Source organism: Schistocerca gregaria, chromosome 8, assembly GCF_023897955.1.
Source record: "Schistocerca gregaria isolate iqSchGreg1 chromosome 8, iqSchGreg1.2, whole genome shotgun sequence".
NCBI classification, from domain to species: domain Eukaryota; kingdom Metazoa; phylum Arthropoda; class Insecta; order Orthoptera; family Acrididae; genus Schistocerca; species Schistocerca gregaria.
In genome coordinates, this window is record NC_064927.1 from 365,874,812 (window position 1) to 365,902,155 (window position 27,344).

General features: G+C 41.1%; 1 protein-coding gene across 2 annotated transcripts in view; it reads right to left on the reverse strand.

Annotated features, from left to right (window-relative positions):
• LOC126285403 (oxysterol-binding protein 1) overlaps positions 1–27,344 on the reverse strand; it is a 288,641-nt gene that overhangs the window by 187,666 nt on the left and 73,631 nt on the right. For both annotated transcript variants that reach the window (XM_049984748.1, XM_049984749.1), the window contains one exon: positions 24,395–24,651. In XM_049984748.1, coding sequence (XP_049840705.1) covers positions 24,395–24,651 — 257 coding nt within the window. The remainder of the gene's footprint in view (positions 1–24,394; positions 24,652–27,344) is intronic.

The following is a 27,344-nucleotide window of genomic DNA, read 5'->3' on the forward strand; positions in this document are numbered from 1 at the left end:
GACGGGATTGAACCGTCGTCCTCCCGAATGCGAGTCCAGTGTGCTAACCACTGCGCCACCTTGCTCAGTCACCGGGGAAAGTCACCCAGCTAATGATAAGGATGCTGATGAGTTCGTAAGCAAGGTATGGAAGATAATAGAGGAAGATGATTTAACTGCTAATGCCTTGTATAATGCTCATGAAACAGGACTTTTTTTACAAGATGCTTCCTTCAAAAACATTAGCTGTCAAGAACAAGAAGAAAGCTTGTGGTTACAAGCAACAGAAACAGTGTGTAACATTAATGGCATGTTGTAATGTAAATGGGAGTCATAAACTACCGCTTATGGTGATTGGAAAATCCCAAGATCCAAGTTGTTTTCAACACACTGACATAAATATTCTACCAGAGCAGTATTGCGCTCAGAAGAAAGCGTTGGATGGACAGACAAATATTCTCTTGGTGGTTCCATGAAACATTTGTACCAGCATTGAGAAGAAAAACTTCCACCGAAAGCTGTCCTTATAATTGACAATGTTCCCAGCCATCCTTCAGAGTTTTCTCTAAAGTCCAATGGTATACAAGCACTGTTTCTCTCACCCAATGTGACAGCCCTAATTCAGCCCATGGACCAGGGAAATCTGGAATCAATTAAATGTCAAAATCGGTATTCACTTCTCTACTCCTTGCTGAATGAAAGTGCAAATGACTATCAAGATTATGCTGAAGGTGTGGAAAGCAATCAACATGTGTGATGTTTTTCAAGCAGTCAAGACATGGGATAATGTGGAGGCACTACCATAATGAAGAGCTGGAGAAAATTGTGGCCATCCATTGATGCTGAGTTGGATCCAGTAGTGAGTGACAGTGAGGAGCCAGTCAATTCAGAATTATCAATTTTTTGTACACTGACATGTTCCACAACCTTCCAGGTGGAGAAGACATTGTTACAAAGTGGTTGAATGAGGAGAACTGTGATACTGACCAAACTTTAACAGATGAGGAAATAATCAAAAGCATGCAAGAAAGTAATGATGAAAGTAATTAATAAGAGCACACAGGAGGAGAGAGCACGATTTCTCACACTGCTGATGCTGAAGCTGCTGAGGTCTTCCTGGAGTACATTATGTAACAACCAGTTACATGCAGTCCCAATGCCTTGCCGCAGTGGTAGCGCTGGTTCCCGTCAGATCACTGAAGTTAAGCACTGTCGGGCTGGGCTAGCACCTGGATGGGTGACCATCCCCTCTGTCGAGCACTGTTGACAAGTGGGGTGCACCCAGTCCTTGTTAGGCAAACTGAGGAGCTGATGATTAAGAAGTATCGGCTCTGGTCTCGGAAACTGACATACGGCCGGGAGAGCGGTGTGCTGACCACATGCCCATCCATATCCACATCCAGTGATGCCTGTGAGCTGAGGATGACACAGTGGCCAGTCGGTACCATTGGGCCTTCCAAGGCCTGTTCAGATGGAGTTTAGTTTAAGGTACATGCAGTACCAATGTAATGCTTGTTAAGCAGTTGCATGATAAAGCATGCCACCGTCGCATATCATCATTGCGACAGTTAAAAATTAGGGTCATGTTTCATAGTGAGTGATAAGACTGTATAATTATGTACAGTATACACTCAGCTTACGGCAAATTATGGAGAAGTGTTACGAGTGGAACAGGGAATTGTATCTATGCTTTATAGACCTAGAAAAGGCATATGACTGGGTTCCTAGGAGGAAGTTATTGTCTGTTCTACAAGATTATGGAATAGGAGGCAAACTTTTGCAAGCAAGCAATTAAAGATCTTTACATGGATAGTCAGGCAGCAGTTAGAGTTGACGGTAAATTGAGTTCATGGTTCAGAGTAGTTTCAGGGGTAAGACAAGGCTGCAACCTGTCTCCACTGTTGTTCATATTATTTATGGATCGTATGTTGAAAACAATAGACTGGCTGGGTGAGATTAAGATATGTGAACACAAAATAAGCAATCTCGCATACGCGGATGACTTAGTTATGATGGCAGATTCGACTGAAAGTTTGCGAAGTAATATTTCAGAGCTAGATCAGAAATGTAAGGACTATGGTATGAAGATTAGCATCTCCAAAACGAAAGTAATGTCAGTGGGAAAGAGATATAAACGGACTGAGGGCCAAATAGGAGGAACAAAGTTAGAACAGGTGGACGTTTCAAGTACTTAGGATGCATATTCTCACAGGATGGCAAGCGAGCTGTAGCAAAGCTAATGCAGTGAGCACTCAGCTACGATCTACTGTCTTCTGCAAGAAGGAAGTCAGTACCAAGACTAAGTTATCTGTGCACCGTTCTATCTTTCGACCAACTTTGTTGTATGGGAGTGAAAGCTGGGTGGATTCAGGTTATTTTATCAACAAGGTTGAGGTTACGGATATGAAAGTAGCTAGGATGATTGCAGGTACTAGTAGATGGGAACAATGGCAGGAGGGTGTCCACAATGAGGACATCAAAGAAAAACTGGGAATGAACTCTTATAGATGTAGCAGTCAGGGGAAACAGGCTTAGATGGTGGGGTCATGTTACACGCATGGGAGAAGCAAGGTTACCCAAGAGACTCATGGGCTCAGCAGTAGAGGGTAGGAGGAGTCGGGGCAGACCAAGGAGAAGGTATCTGGATTTGGTTAAGAATGATTTTGAAGTAATAGGTTTAACATCAGAAGAGGCACCAATGTTAGCACTGAATAGGGGATTACGGAGGAATTATATAAGGGGTACTATGCTCCAGACTGAACGCTGTCGAAGAACATCATCTTTCTTTTTGATATCATAAACAGTTGCCAACACTGAACTCAACAGCAATGGCTTTCTGTGAAGAACCCTGATTTAACTTATCTAAAATTTCGAGTTTCTACTTGAGGTATAGCGTAATGTGTTTCCTTTTAAAAGACATAATTCCAAATTGTAAAGAAAGCCGCAATTTTACATACAGTATATAAAGCATTATTTTACTAAGAATTGTTGTGCACGATAATTCATTGTGTACATGCTTTTGGATGTGCGCCGGATTACTGAGAGGCCGGACTTCTTAGGTCCGGATTAGAGAGAGTCTAGTGTTGGTAGCATACTTATCTTACTTTCATGCCTTAACCCATATATGCCCAGAACAATCTCTAACACAGAGTTTTATGATTTTCACACATGTCATTTATTAGTGACCACAGCAACAGCTGTAACAGAAATTTGTAGTGGTGAGTTCTCAAAGAAGGCTCTTTTCAGTAGGTTAACAATGACCCCAAGGGCACATAAGGTTATGTGCTACAAGAACAAGAATAATCAAAATAAAACACATTTGATGCTAATCTATATTTATTAACTTCTTTGGAATTTGATAACGAGTCTTTATCATCACACGTTACGAACAGTTAAGTAATTGTATTAGGTAAGAACATAAAACATAATATCATTATACATGAAACACTGCAAAGAATTTGTCATTTAAATTTACATTACATTTGCGGCATATTTTGACAGTTTAATTTTTACAAAGTACACATATTTTTCTGACCTGACCAGTGAGAATAATATGCTGACCTTGTTGCATCGCAGCAGGGTGATTAGCGACCCCATGGATATAGATGAGTTAATGTCATCTGGGGTCATTCCTTGGGGTAACTCATAAAGCAAAGCTAAAGTTCTCTTAGTCCAAAATCATGGAATACTAAAGCTGAAATACTAAACACCTTTTTCGAAAGCTGTTTCACAGAGGAAGACCACACTTCAGTTCTTTTTCTAAATCCTCACACGAATGAAAAAATGGCTGACATCAAAATAAGTGTTCAAGGAATAGAAGCAACTGAAATCACTCAACAGAGGAAAGTCCACTGGATCTGACGGGATACCAATTCGATTCTACACTGATTACACGAAAGAACTTGCCCCCTTCTAACAGGCATGTACCACAAGTCTCTAGAGGCACGGAAAGTTCCAAATGATTGGAAAAGAGCACAGGTAGCTCCAGTTTTCAAGAACGGTTGTCGAGCAGATGCGCCTATATCTCTGACATCGATCTGTTGTAGAATTTTAGAACATGTTTTTTGCTCACGTATCATGTCATTTCTGGAAACCCAGAATCTCCTCTGTAGGAATCAACATGGATTCCAGAAACAGCAATCATGTGAGTCCCAACTCACTTTATTTTTTCATGAGACCCAGAAAATATTAGATACAGAATCCCAGGTAGATGCCATTTTCCTTGACTTCCGGAAGGCGTTCAATACACTTCTACACTGTAACCTGATGAACAAAGTAAGAGCCTACAGAATATCAGACACGCTGTGTGGCTGGATTGGTTGTGAAAGCTTGAATTTTGTGTGTGTGTGTGTGTGTGTGTGTGTGTGTGTGTGTGTGTGTGTGTGTGTGTGTATTGACCTGCCAGTGCTTTCGTTTGGTAAGTTAAATCATCTTTGTTTTTAGATATATTTTTCCTACATGGAATGTTTCCCTATATAGAGGGAAAAAACAAAATAAGTGAATAAAATAAATTTCAGACCCTCCATAATCTGGCACTTCCACTAATACGGCACCCATATGTGCCAGGAATGGTCTAGTGTATTTTATATTTATGTCACTTATGTTCTACAACATCTGCATTACAATAAAAGATTTGTTTATTTGATTATACAGTTCTGTTTGTTTGTTTTGTTTCAGAGTGCAAAAACATCTAAGGTCATAAATGCCCATGTCAGAACCATAGAACATGAAGATGAAAAAGGAGTTAAAAGTGATGGCACATTAAGCCCAATTGACAGAAGGCAAGACAGCTAAAACAGGGACATGGAGAAAGGTCCATAAAATAAACCATAGATACAACAGAGATCCTGAACTAAAGATCGACTGTCCTTCACCATACCGCTACAACGGATAACAGTGAAACATGGTCTACAGCCCACGCACTGTCCTCTAAAATGCCTATAACTCAGATGATAAACATAAACTAGAATGTAAGTGGTTAAATAAAGGGCATTCCAACAGAAAATGGCGAACCATCAAAGGTTGAGGACAATGAGCAAAGTTGTGGGAGATCACCACTTAACAAATGACGGTGGCTAAAAATACAGTGTCCAACATGCAACCTAGCTAAAATGATCTCCTCGAGGAATGAGGGCCGATAGGAGCTCCACCAAGCTGCTGGGAGTGGTTTAATTCCGCAGAGCCTGTTCCCATGAAGGGAAGACCAGAAGTGACGCCAAAGTGACACCACCTGCTGACAGGCAGCAACACAGATATCATCGGAGGGAATGGAAGAACTAGCAGGCTGAGGTAGGACGACTGCAGCCTTGGCAGCAGCTCTGCTGTAAATACTGATCTGTGTTCCAGAGGCCGATACCGAAAATCTTAGGTGATAATAACAAAGGCACACCCGACAACATAGTTCGGCTGCCAGCAGTATACATAAAGGTATTATTGTGAAGTTCCATGCAAAGGTCAGGAAACTTATGGCAATAAAGCGAGTCTGAAGCAGTGTCCTTAGAATGTGAATGAAGTCCAAGGTGAACATGAGCCGCTGCACGAAACCAAGGTGGTGAAGGGTTCACACCCATCAGGAAAGAGGCAGGTAGCGTGAAGTTAAACTGCCAGAGCAACACCCGAAAATGAACTCAAAGAGGTAACGGGGAAGAGGGGTGCACCCCATACTGGTGATCAAAGCACTCATCGAAGGAGGCAGCATAGGACGGGTGACCAGGCTCAGCAGACAAATGGCATGCTTATCCTCTGGAGAATATCATGTCAGCGTGACAGCAGTAGTTTGGCAGCTTCTGCCTACAGACTCTCAACCATGTTGGCATAAAAGGCGCTAGTGGCCAAACGGATGCCACGATGGTGGATTGCATTGAGACAGCATAAGATGGACGGATGTGTAGATGCATAAACGAAACATCCATAGTCTTCTTTCGAACAGACAAGAGATCAGTACAAATGGAGGAGGGTGATCCAATCCACTCTCCAAGAAATACTGCTGAGGACATGTAGGATATTGATGGACCGGGTGCAGCACGAAGCCATGTAAGACACACGGGAGGATGAAGAAAGTTTTCTATCGAGCATGAGCCCAAGGCATTTAGTAGTTTCAATGAATGGTAGAGCAACAGGCCCAAGATATAAAGGTGGTATAAGAAACAAAATGTGCCGCCAGAAATTCACACATACGTTTTTGCCAATAGAAAAGCAAAAGCCATTGTCAATGCACCACGAGCAAAGACAATCGAGACAATTCTGAGAATGCTGCTCAAGGAGACAAGTCCATGGAGAACTGCAACAGATCGCACAATCGTCAACAAAAAGGCACGTGGAGATGCCCAGGGTGACACAGGACACAGTACACAGTAGGTTTAATGGTGATAACAAAGAGGACGACACTCAGGATCCTGAGGCACACCATTTTCCTGGATAAAGTGCCTGACAAGACAGAACCCACATATACCTTGAAAACCTGGTTTTTTAAAAATTCCTGAACGAAACGGCGCACGCAGCCATGGAAGGCCCCCTCCGGTCCCCCAACTGCCATGCAGAGAGTACGGAGGATACCAGTCCTCCAGTGACATAGGCTCTCTCCAATAAGAAAATCACAGCCGCAGGCTAGTATTTCTGCAGATAGTCAATCGCAGAATGGCATGCTCAAGATCCACATTGCACAGTGGTTAGTAAATTACGAGATTCAAATCATCACACCAGCCAGGCACGAGTCACACATTCCATCACCTTGCAAATGCAGCTGGTGAGGGAAATGGGGCAATAACTAGAAAGGAGGCATTGGTCCTTACTGGGCTTAGGTAGGGGTATGACAGTAGCTTCATACAAGTGCCTGGGAAACATGCCCCCTGCACGGATGCGACAAATAAATATATGTCGTGTGACTAGGGCCTCCCGTCGGGTAGACCGTTCGCCTGGTGCAAGTCTTTCGATTTGACGCCACCTTGGCGACTTGCGCGTCAATGGGGGTGAAATGATGATGATTAGGACAACACAACACCCAGTCCCTGAGCGGATAAAATCTCCGACCCAGCTGGGAATCGAACCCGGGCCCTTGGGATTGACATTCTGTCACACTGACCACTCAGCTACCAGGGGCGGACACAGATGCAATTGCACATATGAAGGAGAAAGTGCTTTCCCACAAGAGAAAGGTTCTGCAGCATCTGAGTGTGAACATCGTCCAGCCCTGGGGCGGTGGATCAGGATGAAGTGAGAGCATGATCTAGCTCCTTCTTATTGAAGATGGCATTGTAGCACTCACTATTCTGAGAGGAGAAGGATATTGTCCAAGCCTCCTCAACTCATTTCCAAGGGAGGAAGGCAGAGTGATAGTGGGTGGAGCTTGAAAGTGGGTGGAGATTAAAATCTCTGCAAAATAGCAGCTCAAGGTGTTCTCCAATACGATCCAATGTGACATCATCTGCTATGGTCAGGGCAGAAATTAGGGGGGAGGGGGACCTTGGTTCCAGAGAGCTGTTGGAGGTTTCCCCTACATGATGGAAAAGGGCGTGGAACTGTTAAAAGAATGAAACCAGCTAGGTTCTCTGCTATCCCGATGAATGCACATAACTGTTCATAACAAATGCAGTTTGTCACTGTAGGACGATGATCAAAAACGCGGAGAGCGTGTATCTGCACACGAATTGAGTCACGGCACACTTCAGTCCACCAAGCGACTGGGACACGGCGCAGTAAAGATGAAGTGCAAGGAATGGAGCATTATGCAGCTATAAGCATAAAATTTGAAAGGTATTCTACCTGATCATCACAACTGGGGAAATGTTGTTCGTCAAAGGTCACCAGAGAGATTATGTGCACATAGGTGAGATAGAAGTCAGCAAACTAGATAGCACACGGCAAATGGTTGCTCGAGTACATGTCAGAGAGAATGGACCACTCGAGATGATGGTCAAGTTAAACAGTACAGCAGGAGAGGTCCAAAATGGAATAGGTGTGCATGGAGTCTGAAAGGAATGTGGGTGCTCCCATGTTGAGGTAGATGAGAGGGCAACTCTCTGATGGTTCTGGGAGGACCCCAAAGGGGATGGTGCACATTAAAATCACTGAGCAGAAAAAGGGGTGAGGAGTTGCCCAATAAGTTGGAGGAAGTCTGCCTCAGTGACACCGAATGATGGAGGGATGTTAAGTTTTTTTTAGTTTTTAGTTTAGTTTTAGTTATGTTATTTTCCATACATCATTTACCCGATTATTTTATTGATATGATGTGGAACAAGTCAGATTACAAGATATACAGGGTGGTCCACTGATCGTGACCAGGCCAAATATCTCACGAAATAAGCATAAAATGAAAAAACTACAAAGAGCAAAACTTGTCTAGCTTGAAGGGGGAAACCAGATGGCACTATGGTTGGCCCACTAGATGGTGCTGCCATAGGTCAGACGGATATCAACTGCATTCTTTAAAATAGAAACCCCCATTTTTTATTACATGTTGGTGTAGTACGTAAATAAAAATGAATGTTTTAGTTGGACCACTTTTTTCGCTTTGTGGTAGATGGCGCTGTAATAGTCACAAACATATGGCTCACAATATTAGACGAACAGTTGGTAACAGGTAGGTTTTTGTAAATTAAATTACAGAACGTAGGTACATTTGAACATTTTATTTCGGTTGTTCCAATGTGATACATGTACCTTTGTGAACTTTTCATTTCTGACAACGCTTGCTGTTATAGCGTGATTACCTGTGAATACCACATTAATGCAATAAATGCTCAATATGATGACCATCAACCTCAATGCATTTGGCAATACATGTAACAACATTCCTGTCAACAGTTAGTAGTTCGCCTTCTGTAATGTTCGCACATGCATTGGCAATGTGCGGACGCCAAGGTCGCTGATGTCCCACTTGTCAGAGCCCTCGTGGATTTTCGTTGCCCAACAGTGCATGTTATGCCGGTTTACATTACCGCTGTTGGTGAATGACGCTTCGTCACGAAATAGAATGCGTGCAAAAAATCTGTCATCATCCCGTAATTTCTCTTGTGCCCAGTGGCAGAACTGTACACGACATTCAAAGTTATTGTCACGCAATTCCTGGTGCATAGAAATATGGTATGGGTGCAATCGATGTTGATGTAGCATTCTCAACACCGACATTTTTGAGATTCCCAATTCTAGTGCAATTTGTCTGCTACTGATGTGCGGATTAGTCATGATAGCAGCTAACACATCTACATGGGCATCATCATTTGTTGCAGGTTATGGCTGATGTTTCACATGTGGCTGAACACTTCCTGTATCCTTAAATAACGTAACTATCCAGCAAATGGTCCGGACACTTGGATGATGTCCAGGATACTGATCAGAATACATAGCACACGCCCATTTGGCATTTTGATCACAATAGTCATACATCAACACGATATCGACCTTTTCTGCAATTGGTAAATGGTCCACTTCAACACGGGTAATGTATCATGAAGCAAATACCATATGCACTGACAGAATGTTACGAGATACCACGTACTTGTACGTTTGTGACTATTACAGCGCCATCTATCACAAAGTGAAAAATTGGTCCAACTAAAACATTCATATTTCTTTATATACTACACGAATAAGTAATAAAAAATGGGGGTTTCTATTTTTAAAAACGCAGTTGATATCAGTTTGACCTATTGCAGTGCCATCTAGTGGGCGAACCATAGTGCCATCTGGTTTCCCCCTTCAAGCTAGACGAGTTTCGTTGTTTGCAGTTTTTTCATTTGATGCTTATTTCATGAAATATTTGGCCGTCACTATCAATGGACCACCTTGTGTATATATATCTCAAACCCACCAACAAGCAACAGTACCTCCATTATGACAGCTGCCACCCATTCCACATCAAACGGTCCCTTCCCTGCAGCCTAGGTCTTCGTGGCAAACGAATTTGCTCCAGTCCGGAATCCCTAAACCATTACACCAACAACCTGAAAACAGCTTTCCCATCCCGCAACTATCCTCCCGACCTGGTACAGAAGCAAATAACTAGAGACACTTCCTCAACCCCTCAAACCAAGAACCTCCCGCAGAAGAATCCCAAAAGTGCCCCACTTGTGACAGGATACTTTCTGGGACTGGATCAGACTCTGGATGTGGCTCTCCAGCAGGGATACGACTTCCTCAAATCCTGCCCTCAAATGAGATCCATCCTTCATTAAATCCTCCCCAGTCCACCAAGAGTGTCTTTCCGCCGTCCACCTAACCTTCGTAACCTCTTGGTTCATCCCTATGAAATCCCCAAACCACCTTACCTACCCTCTGTCTCCTACCCTTGTAACTGCCCCCGGTGTAAAACCTGTCCCATGCACCCTCCCACCACTACTACCTACTCCAGTCCTGTAACACAGAAGGTGTACACGATCAAAGGCAGAGCCACGTGAAAAAGCACCCACGTGGGAATGGCCAGCAACAAACTGTCCAATCGCATGAACGGACACAGGCAGACAGTGTTTGTTGGTAATGAGGATCACCCTGTGGAAGTATCCAGATAATGCGAGCGATGTAACACTGTGCAAGATGTGCTGGCCGTCCACCAAGGCACGTTTAGCCACAGGGTGATCCTCATTACTGACAAACACTGTCTGCCTGTGTCCATTCATGTGAATGGACAGTTTGTTGCTGGTCATTCCCACATAGAAAGCTTCACAGTGTAGGTAGGTCAGTTGGTAAATCACATGGGTGCTTTCTCACATGGCTCTGCCTTTGATCGTGCACACCTTCCGGGTTACAGGACTGGAGTAGATGGTGGCGGGAGGGTGCATGGGACAGGTTTTACACCGGGGGCGGTTACAAGGGTAGGAGACAAAGGGTAGGTAAGGTCGTTTGGAGATTTCATAGGGATGAACCAAGAGGTTATGAAGGTTAGGTGGATGGTGGAAAGACACTCTTGGTGGATTGGGGAGGATTTAATGAAGGATAGATCTCATTTCAGGGCAGGATTTGAGGAAGTCGTATCCCTGCTGGAGAGCCACATTCACAGTCTGATCCAGTCCCGGAAAGTATATATATATAAACACACAAAAAAACACACACACACACACACACACACACACACACACACACACACACACACGTGCGCGCGCACACACACACACACTGAATAGTGCTAATATTAATATTACTGACATTTTTAGTTCTACACCTGCAACTACATTTAGAGGTACTTTTTTTTTCTACCATTTCTGAAACAGAAACTTGTCCATGGAGTAGAAGGTGTCGTCCAAAAGAAATGATTTTAAGCTAGATTTAAAACTTGATCTGCTACCTGCCAGATGCTTTCTGTTGTTGGGCAAATGATCAAAGATTTTTGTTGCTGAATAATGTACTCCTTTTTGAGCAACTGACAGCTTCTATAACGGATAGGGAAGGTCATTTTTTCCTCTAGTGTTGTATGTATGAACATCATTGTTCTTCACAAATTGAATCGATTATTTGTAAAGAATTTCATTAGTATATGTACTCTGTAGTATATGTAGTATATGTACTCTGGTGGTGCAATTAAAATACCTAACTCCTTGAAAAGGTGCCTACATGACATCCTTGGGTGAACACCACTAATTATTCTCACTGGTCTTTTTTGTGCAATCAATACTTTATGTCTAAGTGGTGAGTTACCCCAGAAAACTATTCCATAAGATATTATTGAATGGAAATATGCAAAGTACATTAGGAGGCTGTAAGAGTACAAAATGAAAAGATTGAGTGAGGAAGGAAAATGTGGAATGCAACAAGGAGATGGTTTGACTACGATCATCATCCCAAATGAGCAGCAGGACTCCCCCACGAGATGCAATGCCATCCTCAGGAGAAAGTCCAAGTGGACCAGAAAGAAATGCGGGAGGTCAAAACGGTCTTGAGGACACAATTTTGTTTCCTGGAGGCAGGGAACAAGTAGATGTTGTGATTCTAAGAGCAGTCATAATTCCTCCTTCTTGTATCTAAGGCCTTGAATGTTCCATCGGAGGACAGTCATCACACGTAAAAGGGTGGGGGGGTTAAATGACAAGGTGCCACCTCTGTGGCTGCCAAGTGCCAGCCTTTGGATACACTCTGCTACAGGGCACGCACATAAGTTGGAGGATCCCGCTCCATGAAGTCTACAGAGTCCACGGCAAAATAATGGTTGGCAGTGCACACTAGCAACACGGAAATCAGGCGGATGAGACTATCACATGGCGACACCATTGAAGAGGATCTCTGAGCCGGCAAATGATAAGACTGTTTGCCTTTGCTTGATTTCTTGGAGCCTTTCCAGTTGGCAGAGGAAGACTCAGGTATTCGTTGGCTGGAGGGATGTAGAAAGCCTTCACGAGAATATTCTTTCTTGCCAACTGGTGTGTGTGTGTGTGTGTGTGTGTGTGTGTGTGTGTGTGTGTAGCAAGGGCAAGACCCCATGAGGCAAAGGTTTGGTCATGTCCTTCATGGAGCAAGATGTAGCAAGAACTAGCGAGTGACTGGGTAAGGCCATTATCCTTCACCCTGATCTCTTGGATGGCCCACTCATTGAGACACACAGGACAATCTGAGGAGGAGGCTGTATGGTCACCATTGCAACTGTTACAGTGGAGAGCAGGAGCTGGACAGATGCCCTCATGAGCAACCCTACCACAGGTTAGACTTTTGACCAGGTGTGGACAGGACATTTGAGAGTGATTGTAACGATGACACTGGTAGCAGCGCATTGGGGCTGCATTGGGTTTGGAATGGACGTTCGGACTGTGATAACCTTATCACCTGGTTTAATCTTTGATGGAAGCACTAACACGGAAAACCGCACGTGTGGAAAGCGAAGCGCAGCAAGTGCCTGCACAGTGCATCGGTTCAACTCTGCATACTGCGCCTCAACTCAGCTTGCCAGGTGAGGCCGACGCTGTGCGCTGCCAAATGCGCTGCCAGATGGCTTAGTCAACATTGGAATACGTAAGCGCAAAACAATTACCGGAATAATGGAACCATCTGTTCCAAAAAATAGGGAAAATTGCCGACAGTCAACTTAAACCGAAATGGGAACTCTCCTACTTTTTTGTGCGTTGTGACGATAAAGCCAAATGTCTAATCTGCAGTACACTAATTACGTGTGTCAGAAAATCGTCTATTGAAAGGCACTACAGCAAATTGCATTCAGAAATGTATAGTGATATAACAGGGGATTCCAAACAGGAAGAATTACGGAAGTGGCAAACTCTTGCAGAAGAGAATACTGTATCTACAAACTAGGTTCGTTGCAAGTACTTTAGCATCTATATTTTGGTTAAAGGTCATTCAAAATGAAATAACATTTGTTTGGATTCCTTAGTTTTTGTTTTCACATAAATTATTTCTAACATATCTTTTTTCTCCACTTTAGGGTGAAGAAGATGAGGGGTGTTGCGAAAGGACTCTCAGAGCTAGTTACAAAGTTGCTCTACGTTTAGCAAGAGCTGGGAGGCCATTTATGGACAGTCCATTAATAAAAAACATTATGTTGAACGTAGTAGAGACAATGAATGCCACATTAGCTTCTATGTACAGCAGAATACCACTTTCCAGAATGACAATACATTGGAGAATCAACGACATTGCTGAGAATTTGCATGAACAACTGGCAGCCAAAATTGAAAACTTCCTAGCGTACTCCATGACGAAGACAACAAGGTAAAAGCTTTGAAACAGGTCGAGACAGGCGGCGCGAGCGGTACAAGCTAAGGAAGTGAGAGGCAGTGCTGTTGCGCAAAGCCGAGGAGGGGGGGGGGGGGGGGGGGGGGGTGTCTGCACCGTCATCAACATAGCGCAGCCGTCTTCTGCACTCTGCACTGTGCAATGCACCTTGTGCGGCCCTGCACTACACTATCAAACATGATACAACGAGTATGTGTGGGCACAACAGATGCATATACCTTTTTCATGGATGGATGGATGGATGGATGGATGGACTGCAATGACGCCCTGATCAGAGAAATAAGTTTGGATTTCTCCCTCAGTCAGACCATCAAGCAGTGTAGTGGAAATAATGCCATGTGAAGAATTCAGCATTCAATGGGCTCCAAAAGAATAGGATAGCCGTGAAGGAGTGAAGCTGCAAGCAGTAGTGCTCAAGAATCAGAAGAAGTCTCCAAAAGCAAAGTGCCATTGTGTGAATGAGAGCAGGATTTCACAGGGCTGGCAATTGCACCAATACCTTTCTGAATAATAAACAGATTTACCATAGCAAATGATTGACTGTCTTCAGTACGTAAAAACACATGCAGCTGTGGTGCAGCTGGGAAGGTCTTAATTGTTAGCCTCATTCCTTTTATATTTAGTAGACATAGACTGTTAGGAAGATGATTGGCTCATTGCGCGAAAATCCCCCATAATTGCCAGCATCTGCGGTGGCATGCTCCTTCCAACTGCCCCCCCCCCCCCCCCCCCCCCCAGAGTGGGTGCACCCACTTTAGGTGATTGTTCACACTTCAGGTCGCACCTCCTGAACACCTGACAGAGGGAACAATCGACGATTTAGGAGGATTGCAGCTCAGGCAATCACTCCTCTCTGGGCCTGGTCAGTACCAGGGAGTACGAGTGAACCCTACCTGTCAACCTGGGGCTGGGAATTACGCATAAACCTACGTGTCAGACTCGTGGGCCGGCCTTCAGGAGCAGACGGGGAGGAAGAAGAAAAAGAGGAACCTCACATGCCAGTGGGGAGGAAGGGCAGAAGAAGGTGAATGACAAAAGAAAAAGAGAATGAAAAAATGGTGGGGAGACTTCTAATTTCAAGCTACTGAAAATGTTGAACATATTCCCAAAAAAATCTCCGACGTATTCCCCAAATAAGGGGAAAAAAGCAAGAAGATAGACATGCACCACAGAAGGGAAAAGATGCTGCAGAGGCTGGAGCCCTGCTGTAGCCTGGCATGAACTCACCAATAAGTGGTGAGCCCCCAGGAGGGGGTACGGGGTGGGGGGCAGCAGTTCTGTGGTACAGTCCTCCCAGTTGAACTTATTAACAAACTGAAATCCCAAGAATTTAATACTGTCAACCTCTCCTGTATGCTTATGATCATATTTTAGGCATACAAAGTGCGGGACAGGATGGGAGGAGACATCTTACAAGTTCTAAACTGTGTATAGTGTTTTTCAAAGATGAATGACAAAGAACTTCCTAGGTACCATTTATTGGTGTGCACAAAAATATTATCAACCGATCTTTTTGAGACTACATGAAGGTAGTTTGATAAGTCTGGTAAAAACAGCTTGTTATGTAAACAACTCACCTTACTTCTCAACACATTCTCCTTTGAGGGATAGACACTTGGTCCAGCAATCCTCCAGCTTTTCCATCTCATTGGGTAAAACAGGTTCTGTCAAACTTTGCCAAATACTCATCGACTGCAACTATCACTTTCTCTTTTAATGACAATTTTTCCAAGCAAGCCAAAATTTCACATTAGGGAACAGGAAGAAGTCACTTGGGGATAAGTCTGGTGCATAAGGTTGATGAGGAACCAATTCACAGCAAAATTCATGCACTTTTGCCATTATTGTCACTGATGTGTGGGATTGTGCATTGTTCTGCTGAAAGAACACTTTTCCACATGTCAATCTTGGTTATTTTGCAGCCAACGCAAGTTTCAAATGAAGCATAATAGGGCCCAGTTACGGTTCTGCCTTTTTCCAAGAAATCAATGAGGATTATTTTGTGGGAACCAAAAAAAGCAATGGGCATTATCTTACCAGGTGACAAAATGGTCTTTGCCATCTTCAGTGCATTTTCACCAGTTTCTATTAATTGTTTTGACTGCCATTTTAACTCTGGTGTGTAATAACAGATCCAGGTTTTATCAGCAGTCACATATTGGTGCACAAAGTCTTGTGTATTGTGATTACACACCACCAGACATTGTATTGAAATAATGTGCTAGATCCACGTTTGGTTGACTGCGAGCAACCACAGCACCCACCTCACATACTTGTTTCTGTTTTGATTTGCTTGGCACCCCAATCCCTCAACTGAAAATGTTTAATAATAGCATGAAACACTGTTTTCTCCATTTTCAATTGCAGTCGACAAACCACACACTTCAGACAGGTATCAAAATGAACTGTATCCTGTACGTTGTACAAATTCTTTATATGGTCCTTGGAAGGAACGAGCTTAACAACCATGAAGGCACAACAAAAAAGTTCCTTTCTTTCATGGAAATTTATCAGACTATCCTTTGATTTGGTACCTATTGCAATCACATTGGAATTTTAAGATCTATTGCCAAGCTTGCAGAAAAATAATAATTAACTAAAGATGATCTGCCCTTTTGCAAATACAAAATTATTGTTTTTCTCTAATACCCAAACATGATTCACCACAGTTGTGGCATCCTCAGTGGGCTTTTTCCTTTTATTGGTTTTTTTTTTACATAAAAGGGAAAAAATACTAAGGGTACCACAACTGTGGTGAAACACTGAAACATGTTTGGGCATTAGAGCAAACCAATGACTGTATACTGGAAAATAGGAAGGTCCTCTTTAATTTATTATTTATTGCAATAATTCATTATTTATTGCAATGTTTGTATCATCTGAAAACTAAACAAACTTGGCATCTGGTTATGTTACTGATGGAAGATCACTGATACATCCAAGAAAAAGGGAGGAGCTGAAGATGGACCTTCTGGGCACCATACATAAATAATTCCAGTTAGATGATGCCCATAGCTTAATACAGGACTCTTTCCTATTGACACCCTTTGCTTTCTATCAGAGATGTGAACTGAACCATTTTGTATCATTTGCTGCTGTACTGCAACATTACAATTTATTTAAAAGTGCACTGTGTGTTACACAGTCAAATGCCGTTGACAGATCACAAAATACACTAACAGCCTGTAATTTATTGCATAATGAATTAAGTGCATTATTGTTGCAAGTGTTGATAGCCTTCTCAGTATCAGAACCCTTTAGAAAAAACCAACTGTGACACTGACAATATATTGTTTGTCGTCAGATGGTTAATACGCTGATGGTGCATTACCTTTTCTGAAATTTTCGAAAAGTGAAATTGAACAGAAATTTGATGTTATTTCATCAGATTCTTTCTTAAATAATGCCTTTAACTTCTGCACATTTCAACCATTCAGGAAATGTTTCACTGAAAATGACTGGTTACACATGCAACATAATATGTCACTAAACTCAGAAAAACTGGAAAAATTGCGACACACCGTAATGATGACACATTGAGTTGCAGACAAGCATAATGAAAAGATTGTTATGATTTAGCTTTCAGGCAAAGCTTTCTTCAGAAAAGAAAACATTCTCTCTCTCTCTCTCTCTCTCTCTCTCTCTCTCTCTCTCTCTCTCTCACACACACACACACACACACACACACACACACACAAAAATCATTTGCAGAAGCAAGCAATGACACCTCATGCACAGGATTGCCCCCTCTAGCAGCTCAAACCTGTTGATATTCGAAATTGCAATTTCCATTGTTTAAACTCAGAAGCACAATCTTCAATTAACTTGTTAATTTTTTATCATCAGCAAACAATAAGTTTTTGATTTTATAGATTTTTATGGTGGATATTTCTACTATTGGTGTAGTGAGGATTACAGTAATAGTACTTAAGTTATTTGTAATGATTTGTTTTTGATGTTCCATGGCAGCATCTACTGAACCTAGCAACCCAATCTTTTCAGGAGGAGTTATAAAAATTGTTAAACAGTTTTGCAATGCTGGATACATATGTCACCAATATAATACTTACTCTTAATGCTACCTGCTCCTCTTCATCTCTGGACCTCCCAGTCCCCTCGAAAACCATATCCTATATTGTCTTTATTTTGTGATATGATGTGACTATCCGTTTCATGCAATGCATTTGAATTGTTGTCTGTTTTACTATCTTCAATATTCTGTAGTATGCCATGTAATGAGCTATAGCATCAACACCAGAGCTTTTTCTGACTTCCAGATACAGTTTCCTTTTTGTCTCATGAGATACCTTTATTTCTTGAGTTAATACATGGTTTTTTTGTAGAATTTAGTGTAATATAGTTAAGTTCTGGGGGAAACTCAGTTTTCAAATCCGGTAAGGACTTCATTAATGGTTGTTTATATTTCATTTATGCCATAAGCACTGCGTAAATCCCACCAGGTCATGTCTTTAAAGAATTTCCAAAATAACACATATCTGGGTTCTTGGACACCCTCTTTAAATTAGATTTAGCAGATTTTATATCCTGACCAGCATTCACATTTATCAGAAGGAGTTTCACATCAGAGTCTGAGAGGCTGCTGGTTATTGAATACAATTTTTTTCATTAGATCTATAAATACATTGTCAATGACTGTTTTTGAGCAACTAGCTAACCTAATTGTGAACTTTACAGCAGGAATCAAGTTGAATGATGATGTTACTCACTGCAATGAATTCTTGCTAGAATTTTTTAAAAGGAAATCCACAATAAAATCACCAGCAACAACTACTTATTTGTCTTTTACTGTTGAATAAGCCAACAGAGCTTCAAGGTAATTCATGAGCAGATTAAAATTACGTGTATGTGCTCCTGTACACATTTACTATAATAACACATTTATTATGAAATGCCACTTCTACTGCACACACTTTCATATGCTATTCTTGGCAACATTTATGAATATCTATGTTCTTAAATTTATGACAATTCCTAATGAATGTTGTAACCCATATTTTCTCCATTTCTGCCCTACAAAAGTGAGATGCTACTTATGACTAATGACAGGGTCTCCCCACCTTAAGTTTTCTGTTAATAGCCGTTTCTGGTTGAGGTTAAGGCCACGATGCCCAGTATAATCCCATCTTCTGACAGACTCAACAGAAATCACACCAACATGTGACTCCACACCTGACAGAAGCAGCCATTCCGACTCCAAATTAACTCTCCTCCTAGAAGAGTTAAAATGAGGTTAGTCATGGCATCTCCGATCAGGTACAAACTCAACATTGGGATGTGTCTATATGCATGAAGTCTTTAACAGGTCATGCTCTACATTGTGTTCAAGTTCTCTGTCCATACTCTTGCCCAGTCCACTCAATACAGATGCAGTGTCTTCATTGGTGAAGTCTTTTAAAGTGATCCTAAATAGACAGTCACACAGATCCATACTTGGTTTGCAACAAGTGATGGCTTGGTATCATGTTTCTGGTTCATCAAGCAAAAGTTGGCCTGCACATCTAGCATCAAGAACAAAACTTTTTCTCTTTATTGACTTCCTTACATTCTTACTTTCCACTTTATTGTTGAAACTTTGTTTTGACCTGTCTACATCTACACCCATCTGAGACTCACCTTTTCTAAATGAAGCAACATGTCACACTTAAGTTGTCAGTTGAAATTTTAAGCCTCTCCTTTCTGTTATCTCTCTTTATCCTCTCTCATTAACCTGCCCAGATCTTTTCCTGAGCTTATGTACTACATTCTGAAGAGCAGCAAGTTACACCCCCACCCCAACATCCTCTATCTTTTGTATATCTTACAAAACCAGTGAACAGTTTCATTTACTTCCACAATTCCCATACTACATGGATGTGGACCACTGGGGAGTGTCACATAAAAGGTTGGTTGGTTGCTTGGGGAAGGAGACCAGACAGCGTGGTCATCGGTCTCATCGGATTATGGAAGGATGGGGAAGGAAGTCGGCCGTGCCCTTTCAGAGGAACCATCCCGGCATTTGCATGGAATGATTTAGGGAAATCACAGAAAACCTAAATCAGGATGGCCGGACGCGGGATTGAACCGTCGTCCTCCTGAATGCGAGACCAGTGTCTAACCACTGCGCCACCTCGCTCGGTGTCACATAAAAAAAAAAAAGTTAGCATTCAGTCATGTTTTTTGGTCAGGAATTGATGGGCAAATAGCGCAAGTTATTGCAGATTGCCCATAGGGTGCCAATATGACAGCAGTTGCCTACACAGCCTGACAGTTGAGCCCCCTGTCTGAATTAATGGACATACAGGCCAGAGCACAACAATGGTCTGCCGGCCATTTGTGTATTGCTATTTGCATTGTACCTCGTCTTTCATGTGTGTGTTCTGTTCAAGCAATATATTACAGTGTTCTTGGGTTAGAACAATATTGTTTTTACTTCTCAAATGTTCAGAAGTAGTTTCTTAATGAAACATTTCTTTTTTTTTACTTTCAACCTACTTATTAACACTGTATTGCTGCATTAGATTTAAGAATTCAAATATTTGGGGGTTGATAGATTCTTACTTGAACCCTTTTTATTTTCATCTATTGGTTCTGCTTAATGATTCAGTGCAATGATTGTTTTAATTTTTGATTCAGAACATATAAGGCGAGAGAACAGGAGACAGGAGCAATAAACGATTGTTCAGTTTTTGTAAAGCGAAACATGGGATATCACTGTCAACTATCTCATAAATACTCAAAGTTTTGAAATAATTTTGAAATCCAAATAGAGTTTTCTTGCTTCTGAAGTGGCACACAGTTATGTTTCGACTCACATACTTGTAAAAAAAAAAAGACATTCAACTGCATCACACAACATAAACTTTTCCAAAACATATAAGGCTTTTGCCATTCATCTTCTATGATGGACCCCCTTGAAACACAGAAAGATAATCCACAAGACAGTTCTTTCATGTTTTCAATCAAATGACACACATCTCTAAAAGTAGAAATATTTTACATTTTTTTGAAAGAAGCTAATGATTTAACTAAAAATCCATTCAGTATGACATTCATGGACCACTTTTTCCTGCTCTTTTCTGTAGTTAGTTAGATGACTGCAATATGCATGGAATTATCAGCAATGAACTAGTAGTGAACTTCAATTGTCTTTCATTTTTAAATATATCTGTCTGTGAAATTTATATTTTAAGTGCATTAATATGAAATTAAGGAATTGTTAATTTTCATACTCTTTTCACTCTCGTCTGTGGTCGCTCAGAAGTTCTCTTTCTCAAACAACCGATGACTAATTCCATGCATGGACCATGGCGTCCCTTTCAACTGGTGACTGATCAAAAACTGTTCTTGTTTTTTGACTATAAAGATCTTCAAAGCTATGATGTTTGCTACACTGTGGAGGTTTCACTTAGGAAGTTTCAATGATCTCCGAACATATTTACTTAGTTGCCCTTGTTGCTGATAAAAAGTTTCTAATTTTATTATGCAATTTCTCTGCCCCTTTTGTGGGAAAACATGATTTCTCCAAATCTTCACTTTCAACACTTGTAGTATGGCACTTTGTAGCACAGTTAATTTACATATCTGCACAATAAAACAGATATTAATCAATTTCGATTGGGAAATTAAAGTTTACTTTCAATTATTTCATATTACTAAAGCAGACATTAGTACATATTTTCTGTAAACAAATGGTAAACTAAGACACTGTACCAACTGCAATTATGAGCTTGCCTCAAAAGTGAATTATGGCTGTGGTGGTTTGCGCTGGGTCGTAAACAAGTTTCGTAATCTGTACTCCCATTCAGTCAGCTCCAACCTCTCTCTACATGGTTTACGGTCATTGGCCCTGTCACTTCAGCCAACTAATGCAATAGTGTCTAAGTATGCATTCAGCCATGGAAATTCAATGAATTTATCATACAGAAGTAATAATTGTATGTACATTGTATGTACATGATATTTTTTCTAGAAAAATTATCTAAAATCCATGCAGCAAGCACAGTTAGATAAAAAAAATGAACAGTGAATGAGTGAAATGAATGGTTCCCAAAAAAGAATGATCACCATTGAATTATTTCCCAAAGACAAATGAGTCTGCCCATCTCTACTTCACACAGCCATCAACCAATTCAAGACAATCACATGATCATTCCATGGCCCCCTGCTGTTGTTGATGTAATTGCTAATGAGATGCCTCATAAGTGAGGATATCATCGTATAGCCAATGCAATCTACAGTGACAGTTCCAAGTAGGGGGAGAATATGGTGGCAACACATCACCATCACCATCACCACCACCACCACAGAAGATTTCGAACCTACTTCTCTTCTTAATGGCATAAATGTTTTCCATTCTTCATAAAGAGAATACAATTGGACACCTACATCTATATCTACACAGATACTCCACAGTCCACCATACAGTGTATGGCAGAGAGTACTCCATACCATTGTCACTTCCTTTCATGTTCCACTACAAATAGAGCGAGGGAAAAGCAACTGTCTAAATGCCTCTGTGTGAACCCTAATTGCTTGTATCTTATCTTCATGGTCCCTAAGCGCAAAATATGTTGGAGTCAGTAGAATCATTCTGCATTCAGTTTCAAATGCCAGTTCTCTAAATTTTCTGAATAGCGTTCCTCAAAAAGAATGTTGCCTTCCCTCCAGAGATTCCCATTTGAGTTCCTGAAGCATGCCCGTAACCTCTGCATATTGTTCGAAACTACCAGTAACAAATCTAACAGCTCACCTCTATTACTCTGATGTCTTCCTTTAATCTGACCTTGTACAATCCCAAGCACTCCTTTACAGATGAACCACACTCTCCTAGAATTCTCCCAATAAACTGAAGTCAACTATTTGCATTCCCTACCACAATCCTCATATGCTTGTTCCATTTCATACTGCTTTGCAATGTTATGCACAGATAGTTACACAATGTGAGTGTGTCAAGCAGGACCCTACTAATGCTGAATCCCAACATTATGGGTTTGTCTTTCTTATTTATCTGCATTAACTTGTATTTTTCTACATATAGAGCTAGCTGCATTCATAATACCAACTAGAAACTTTGTCTAAGTCATCATCTATCCTCCTACAATCACTCAACTTCGACACCTTACCATACAGCACAGCATCATCAGCAAATAACTGCAGACTGCTGCTTATCCTGTCTGGCAGATGATTTATATATATAAAGCATAACAGTGGTCCTATCAAACTTCTATGGGGTACACCTGACGATACCCTTGTCCGTGATGAATACTTACTGTCGGAAACAACATACTGGGTTTCATAATTTAAGAAGTCTCCAAAGCCACTCCCATATCTGTGAACCTATTCCATATGCTCACACCTGCAAGAGTTACCATGTCAAATGCTTACAAGAAATTTAGAAATATAGAATCCGCCTGCTGCCTTCACTTATAGTTCACAGTAGTCACATGAGAAAATAGCAAGCTGAGTTTCGTGCAAGTGACAGTTTCTAAAACCATGCTGATTCATGAACATAAGATCCTCGGTTTGAAGAAAATTTATTATACTTGAACTGAGAATGTGTTCTAGGACTCTGCAGCAAACCAATGTCAGGGATACTGATCAGTAATTTCATGGGTCTGTTCTTTTGCTCTTCTTATGTACAGGAGTCACCTGCACTTTTTCCAGTCACTTGGGACTTTGTGCTGGGCGAGAGAAGTGTGATAGATGCAAGCTACGTAAGGGGCCAATGCTGTAGGGTACTCTTTGAAAAAGCAAACTGGGATTCCATATGGAGCTGGTGACTTATTTGTTTCCAACTCTTTCAGTTGGTTCTCTATGCCAGGGATCCTTATTACTATGTCATCCATAAAGGAGTCTGTCCAATGGTTTTCAGTTGTTTCTCTGCATCAGGAATGCTTATTACTATGTCGTCCATACAGGAGGCTGTTTAATGGTCTAATGGAAAATCTTTTCCCAGCCTCCATTCTAAACTAGAAGGCACGATGGAGAAATACTGTGTCACTGATATGAGTAGTAGTTGGTCACATAAGCATAAACATATCTACACCATACTGGGGATCTACACTCAATTTTCCTAAAACATCCTAAATGAAAAGTGGCAACAAAAGAAATAGTAGAATTTCCAGTTCTACTTATTGTTCATAAAGCTCACTGATTTCAATAAAATATCTGATTGTCAGACACAAAACAACAACCTGCTCATGTTGCCAAGGGCAATAGTATTGAGAAATTCCATAGAAACTTTTGGTGATGACATTCATAGTTGGCCATTTCATCATTTGTAATTTCCGAGTGCTTAATTCTGTCAATGATGTATGTCAAATCTCGCTGTTGGCTCGCACAGTTTGTAAGTCTGATGAGGAATCAATCCCTGTGAAATGTGATGTACAAATTCACTTGACAGGAACAGAAGCACGCACATTTTTATATAAAAAAGGGAAGAGTTTGGATAACAGAATGCACAGAATACGAAAACAAATTAGAATTCCTCCCACTGCTAAAGCAGTCACAATTAATGTCAGTAAGCTGTCAAACACAACTCATTATGCAGACATTAAATGAAAGTGACAGTATTTGGCACTAACCAAAATGAAGGTACCGAAAGGTTACAAGGATATTATAAGAGCAAATATATAAACTGAACAATGATTTTCAGGTAACAGTAATTACATTTTTCCCATATTATTAAAGGGACTTTCAAATTTGATTTGTTTTATCGCATTATGCTTTTTTTTAAAAAACTTACATTGATCATGGCATTGGACGTTATCCGGAAAAGTGTTGCCCTCTCATTTACAGACTTTAGTTTAGCTGAAACATCTTGAGTTGAATCTAGTGTCTCTAGTTCAGAAAGGGAACGCTGGAGGGCACCTCCATGTTTAGTGATGAGTTCGCTGCATGTCTGCAAATCTTCCAACTTAGCTGCTAATGTTTTTATCACAGTTTCCATGTCACTTTTCTGGCTTGTTGGACCTGTCTCATCAAACACTTCCTCTTCTTCCTCTGCAACAACAAATAAACAGCTGCAGGTTTGTGTCAGAGTCAGATACCACTCAAAACCTTGGCAGCAAAAACATTTCAAGATGCTGCTAGGCTACTTTTATTCACATGACCAATTTCGATATTTTAAATCTAATTTTTCAATTGGTATCTCTATAACAAAAGAAGATCCTGTAAGATGATGCAGTACGAAACCTGGAAAATGTACAGTGGCAATTATGACACATGTAGTAACTTTAAACCACAATGTTCTACAGCAAAATAAATAAATAAATAAATAAATAGGTACAGTACAATTCTGAACATTCTTTTTTATTCTATGAACAAAGAATGCTAAGACATATGGTGAAGGATGAAAGTGTATACATAACCTCAATTAAACATCAGTTTGACTGGATGATGTTGAGAATGCTAAATCACAATACAAAATCAAGCTATCCCTAAATCTGACAGTGGTCATTATTGTTGGCAAGGAAATAACTGCACAGTAGTTCAGGGCTAATGGGATGACACTGGGCTAGTAACAACTCACTCAACTACTACACATAATGTTACAAATTAAGGATTAGTTTGCTTTGTGAAACATCTGCTTCTATGTGACAGTAGTCTTATATCAGAGGCGATATCCATAAATGAAGGTAAAAATTAACATCTGAGTGAGACATGTACATCACCTACTGGTCTGATGAAAGGCTAGCTACGTACAAGGCAAAAGTATAATGAATAGGACACTGACTCTGATCAAATTTTATTGACAACACAGTTGGATCAGATGGTAACACAACATACAACAGGTTTTTTTTTGTGCACATCTAGATATTAAAATAGGAATAGATATACAAAATGTTCCAGACTGGATAAAAAGCAGGAAATGTGACTTCAACTGGACTCATCACAAAAGTCTAGCAATTTTAAATCTCATACCTGTAGTGTGATTTAAAGTATCCTAACAACAGCTATGGAGAGGTCAATCGTTTTCTTCCTGTAATATTTTGATTGTGGGTCCTCACAAGTATCGTCAAGATTGGGGAAAAAAACTTTGCAACAACAAAAATATTATCTGAATACTAAATCTGCATTTTCATACTTCACCATAAGTACAATCAATTCCCCCTACCCTCACCAACAAACAATGGAAGTTGCTGAACTGGGCTGGTTGGTGTGTCTAAGCAATACAGATAGCTTTACTGTAGGTACACAACAATGGAGGGGTATTTTTCACGATGGCATACAGCTATACTGAATGACTTAAGGATATGGCATACTCTTGAGTAAAATGTTCCAAAACTAAAACAGGCCCCCCATTCAAATCTACAAACAGGGATTACTAAACAGAAGGTCATCACCAGGAAAAACTAGCAGTCTATGGAACAGGGCGTGGATTGTTACAAGCTATTCATCAGGTAGGTAGATAGAGAATTTAAAATGGGAAATGGATAGGTTGAAGTTAAATATATGGGAATATGTAAACAGCAGTGGCAGTGAGCACAGGACTTCTGGTTAGCCAAGTACAGGGTATAAATATAAAATCAAATAGGGATCATGCAGTAGGTCTAATGATGAATGAGAAAATGTGACTATGGGCAAGCTACTACAAACAGCATAGCAAAAGTGTATTCATAGCCAAGATAGAAACAGCCAACACCCGCCACAATAGTACAAGTTTATATGCCAACTAGACTGATAGATGAAGAGACTGAATACATGTATAATGAGATAAAAGAAACTCTTCAGATAATTAGGGGAGACAAAAATTTATTTGTCATGGGAGAGTGGATAAGAGTAACATGAAGATAACAGAAAGGAGTTGGAGAACACAGGCTGGGGGCATAGCAATGAAAGGAGAAGCCACCTGCTACAATTCTGCACAAAAAAGACGTTAATCATTGCAAATACTAACCGTCATGAAAGAGATACTAAGAACTGGCATGTTATAAAATTTGACGGAGATTTAAAAACCAGACTTCAAGCTGCAAACTCTTCCAGGAGAACACAGTCATAATTTATTGGCTAATACACTACTGTTTGGAAAAAGTGAAACACTCAGACTGAGAGATGTGATCATAATGAAATTTATTCATAATTTATTCCCCTAATTTTAAACATGATACTACACATGCAGTAGCCATCAGAAAGATCATGGGAGACACACATCGGCACAGCGCGCCACAGACAGTAGTTACTGCAAGTAGAGTCCTGTCCACCAGAGGGCACGCGAGAATTCGGACGCGACCTCTGCCGACGGAACAACAACAACAACAACAACAACAACAACAACTCGGGCAGCACAGGCCGTGCCCAGTCAGATCACATTGGGCATGCCTAGGACACAGTCCCGGTATACGCTAAGTGTAGTGCGACGTAAAATGTGAACAGTGTTACTACACAATTGGTGACGAGTAGGCTCGTTCTTTCGCGTGTCACGTCGTCGTTCCGGTTTCGCAGCTTATCCACGGCATGGAGGATTTAGTGCGGGTTTTGGTTGAGCAGCAGACGGAGCTCATGGCCATCATGAAACAAGTGCTTTCAGTGTTGCTCTCCACGCAGTCTGCTCCAGTGCTGTTCCCTCCTCCCTGTATGACGAGACAGCGGAGGATTGGGACGCATATGAACATCGCCTTCAGCAGCATTTACAGGCGTTTCACGTTGCCGATGCGGAGGTGTATCGTGCTCTCTTCTTGTCTAGTATAGCTGTA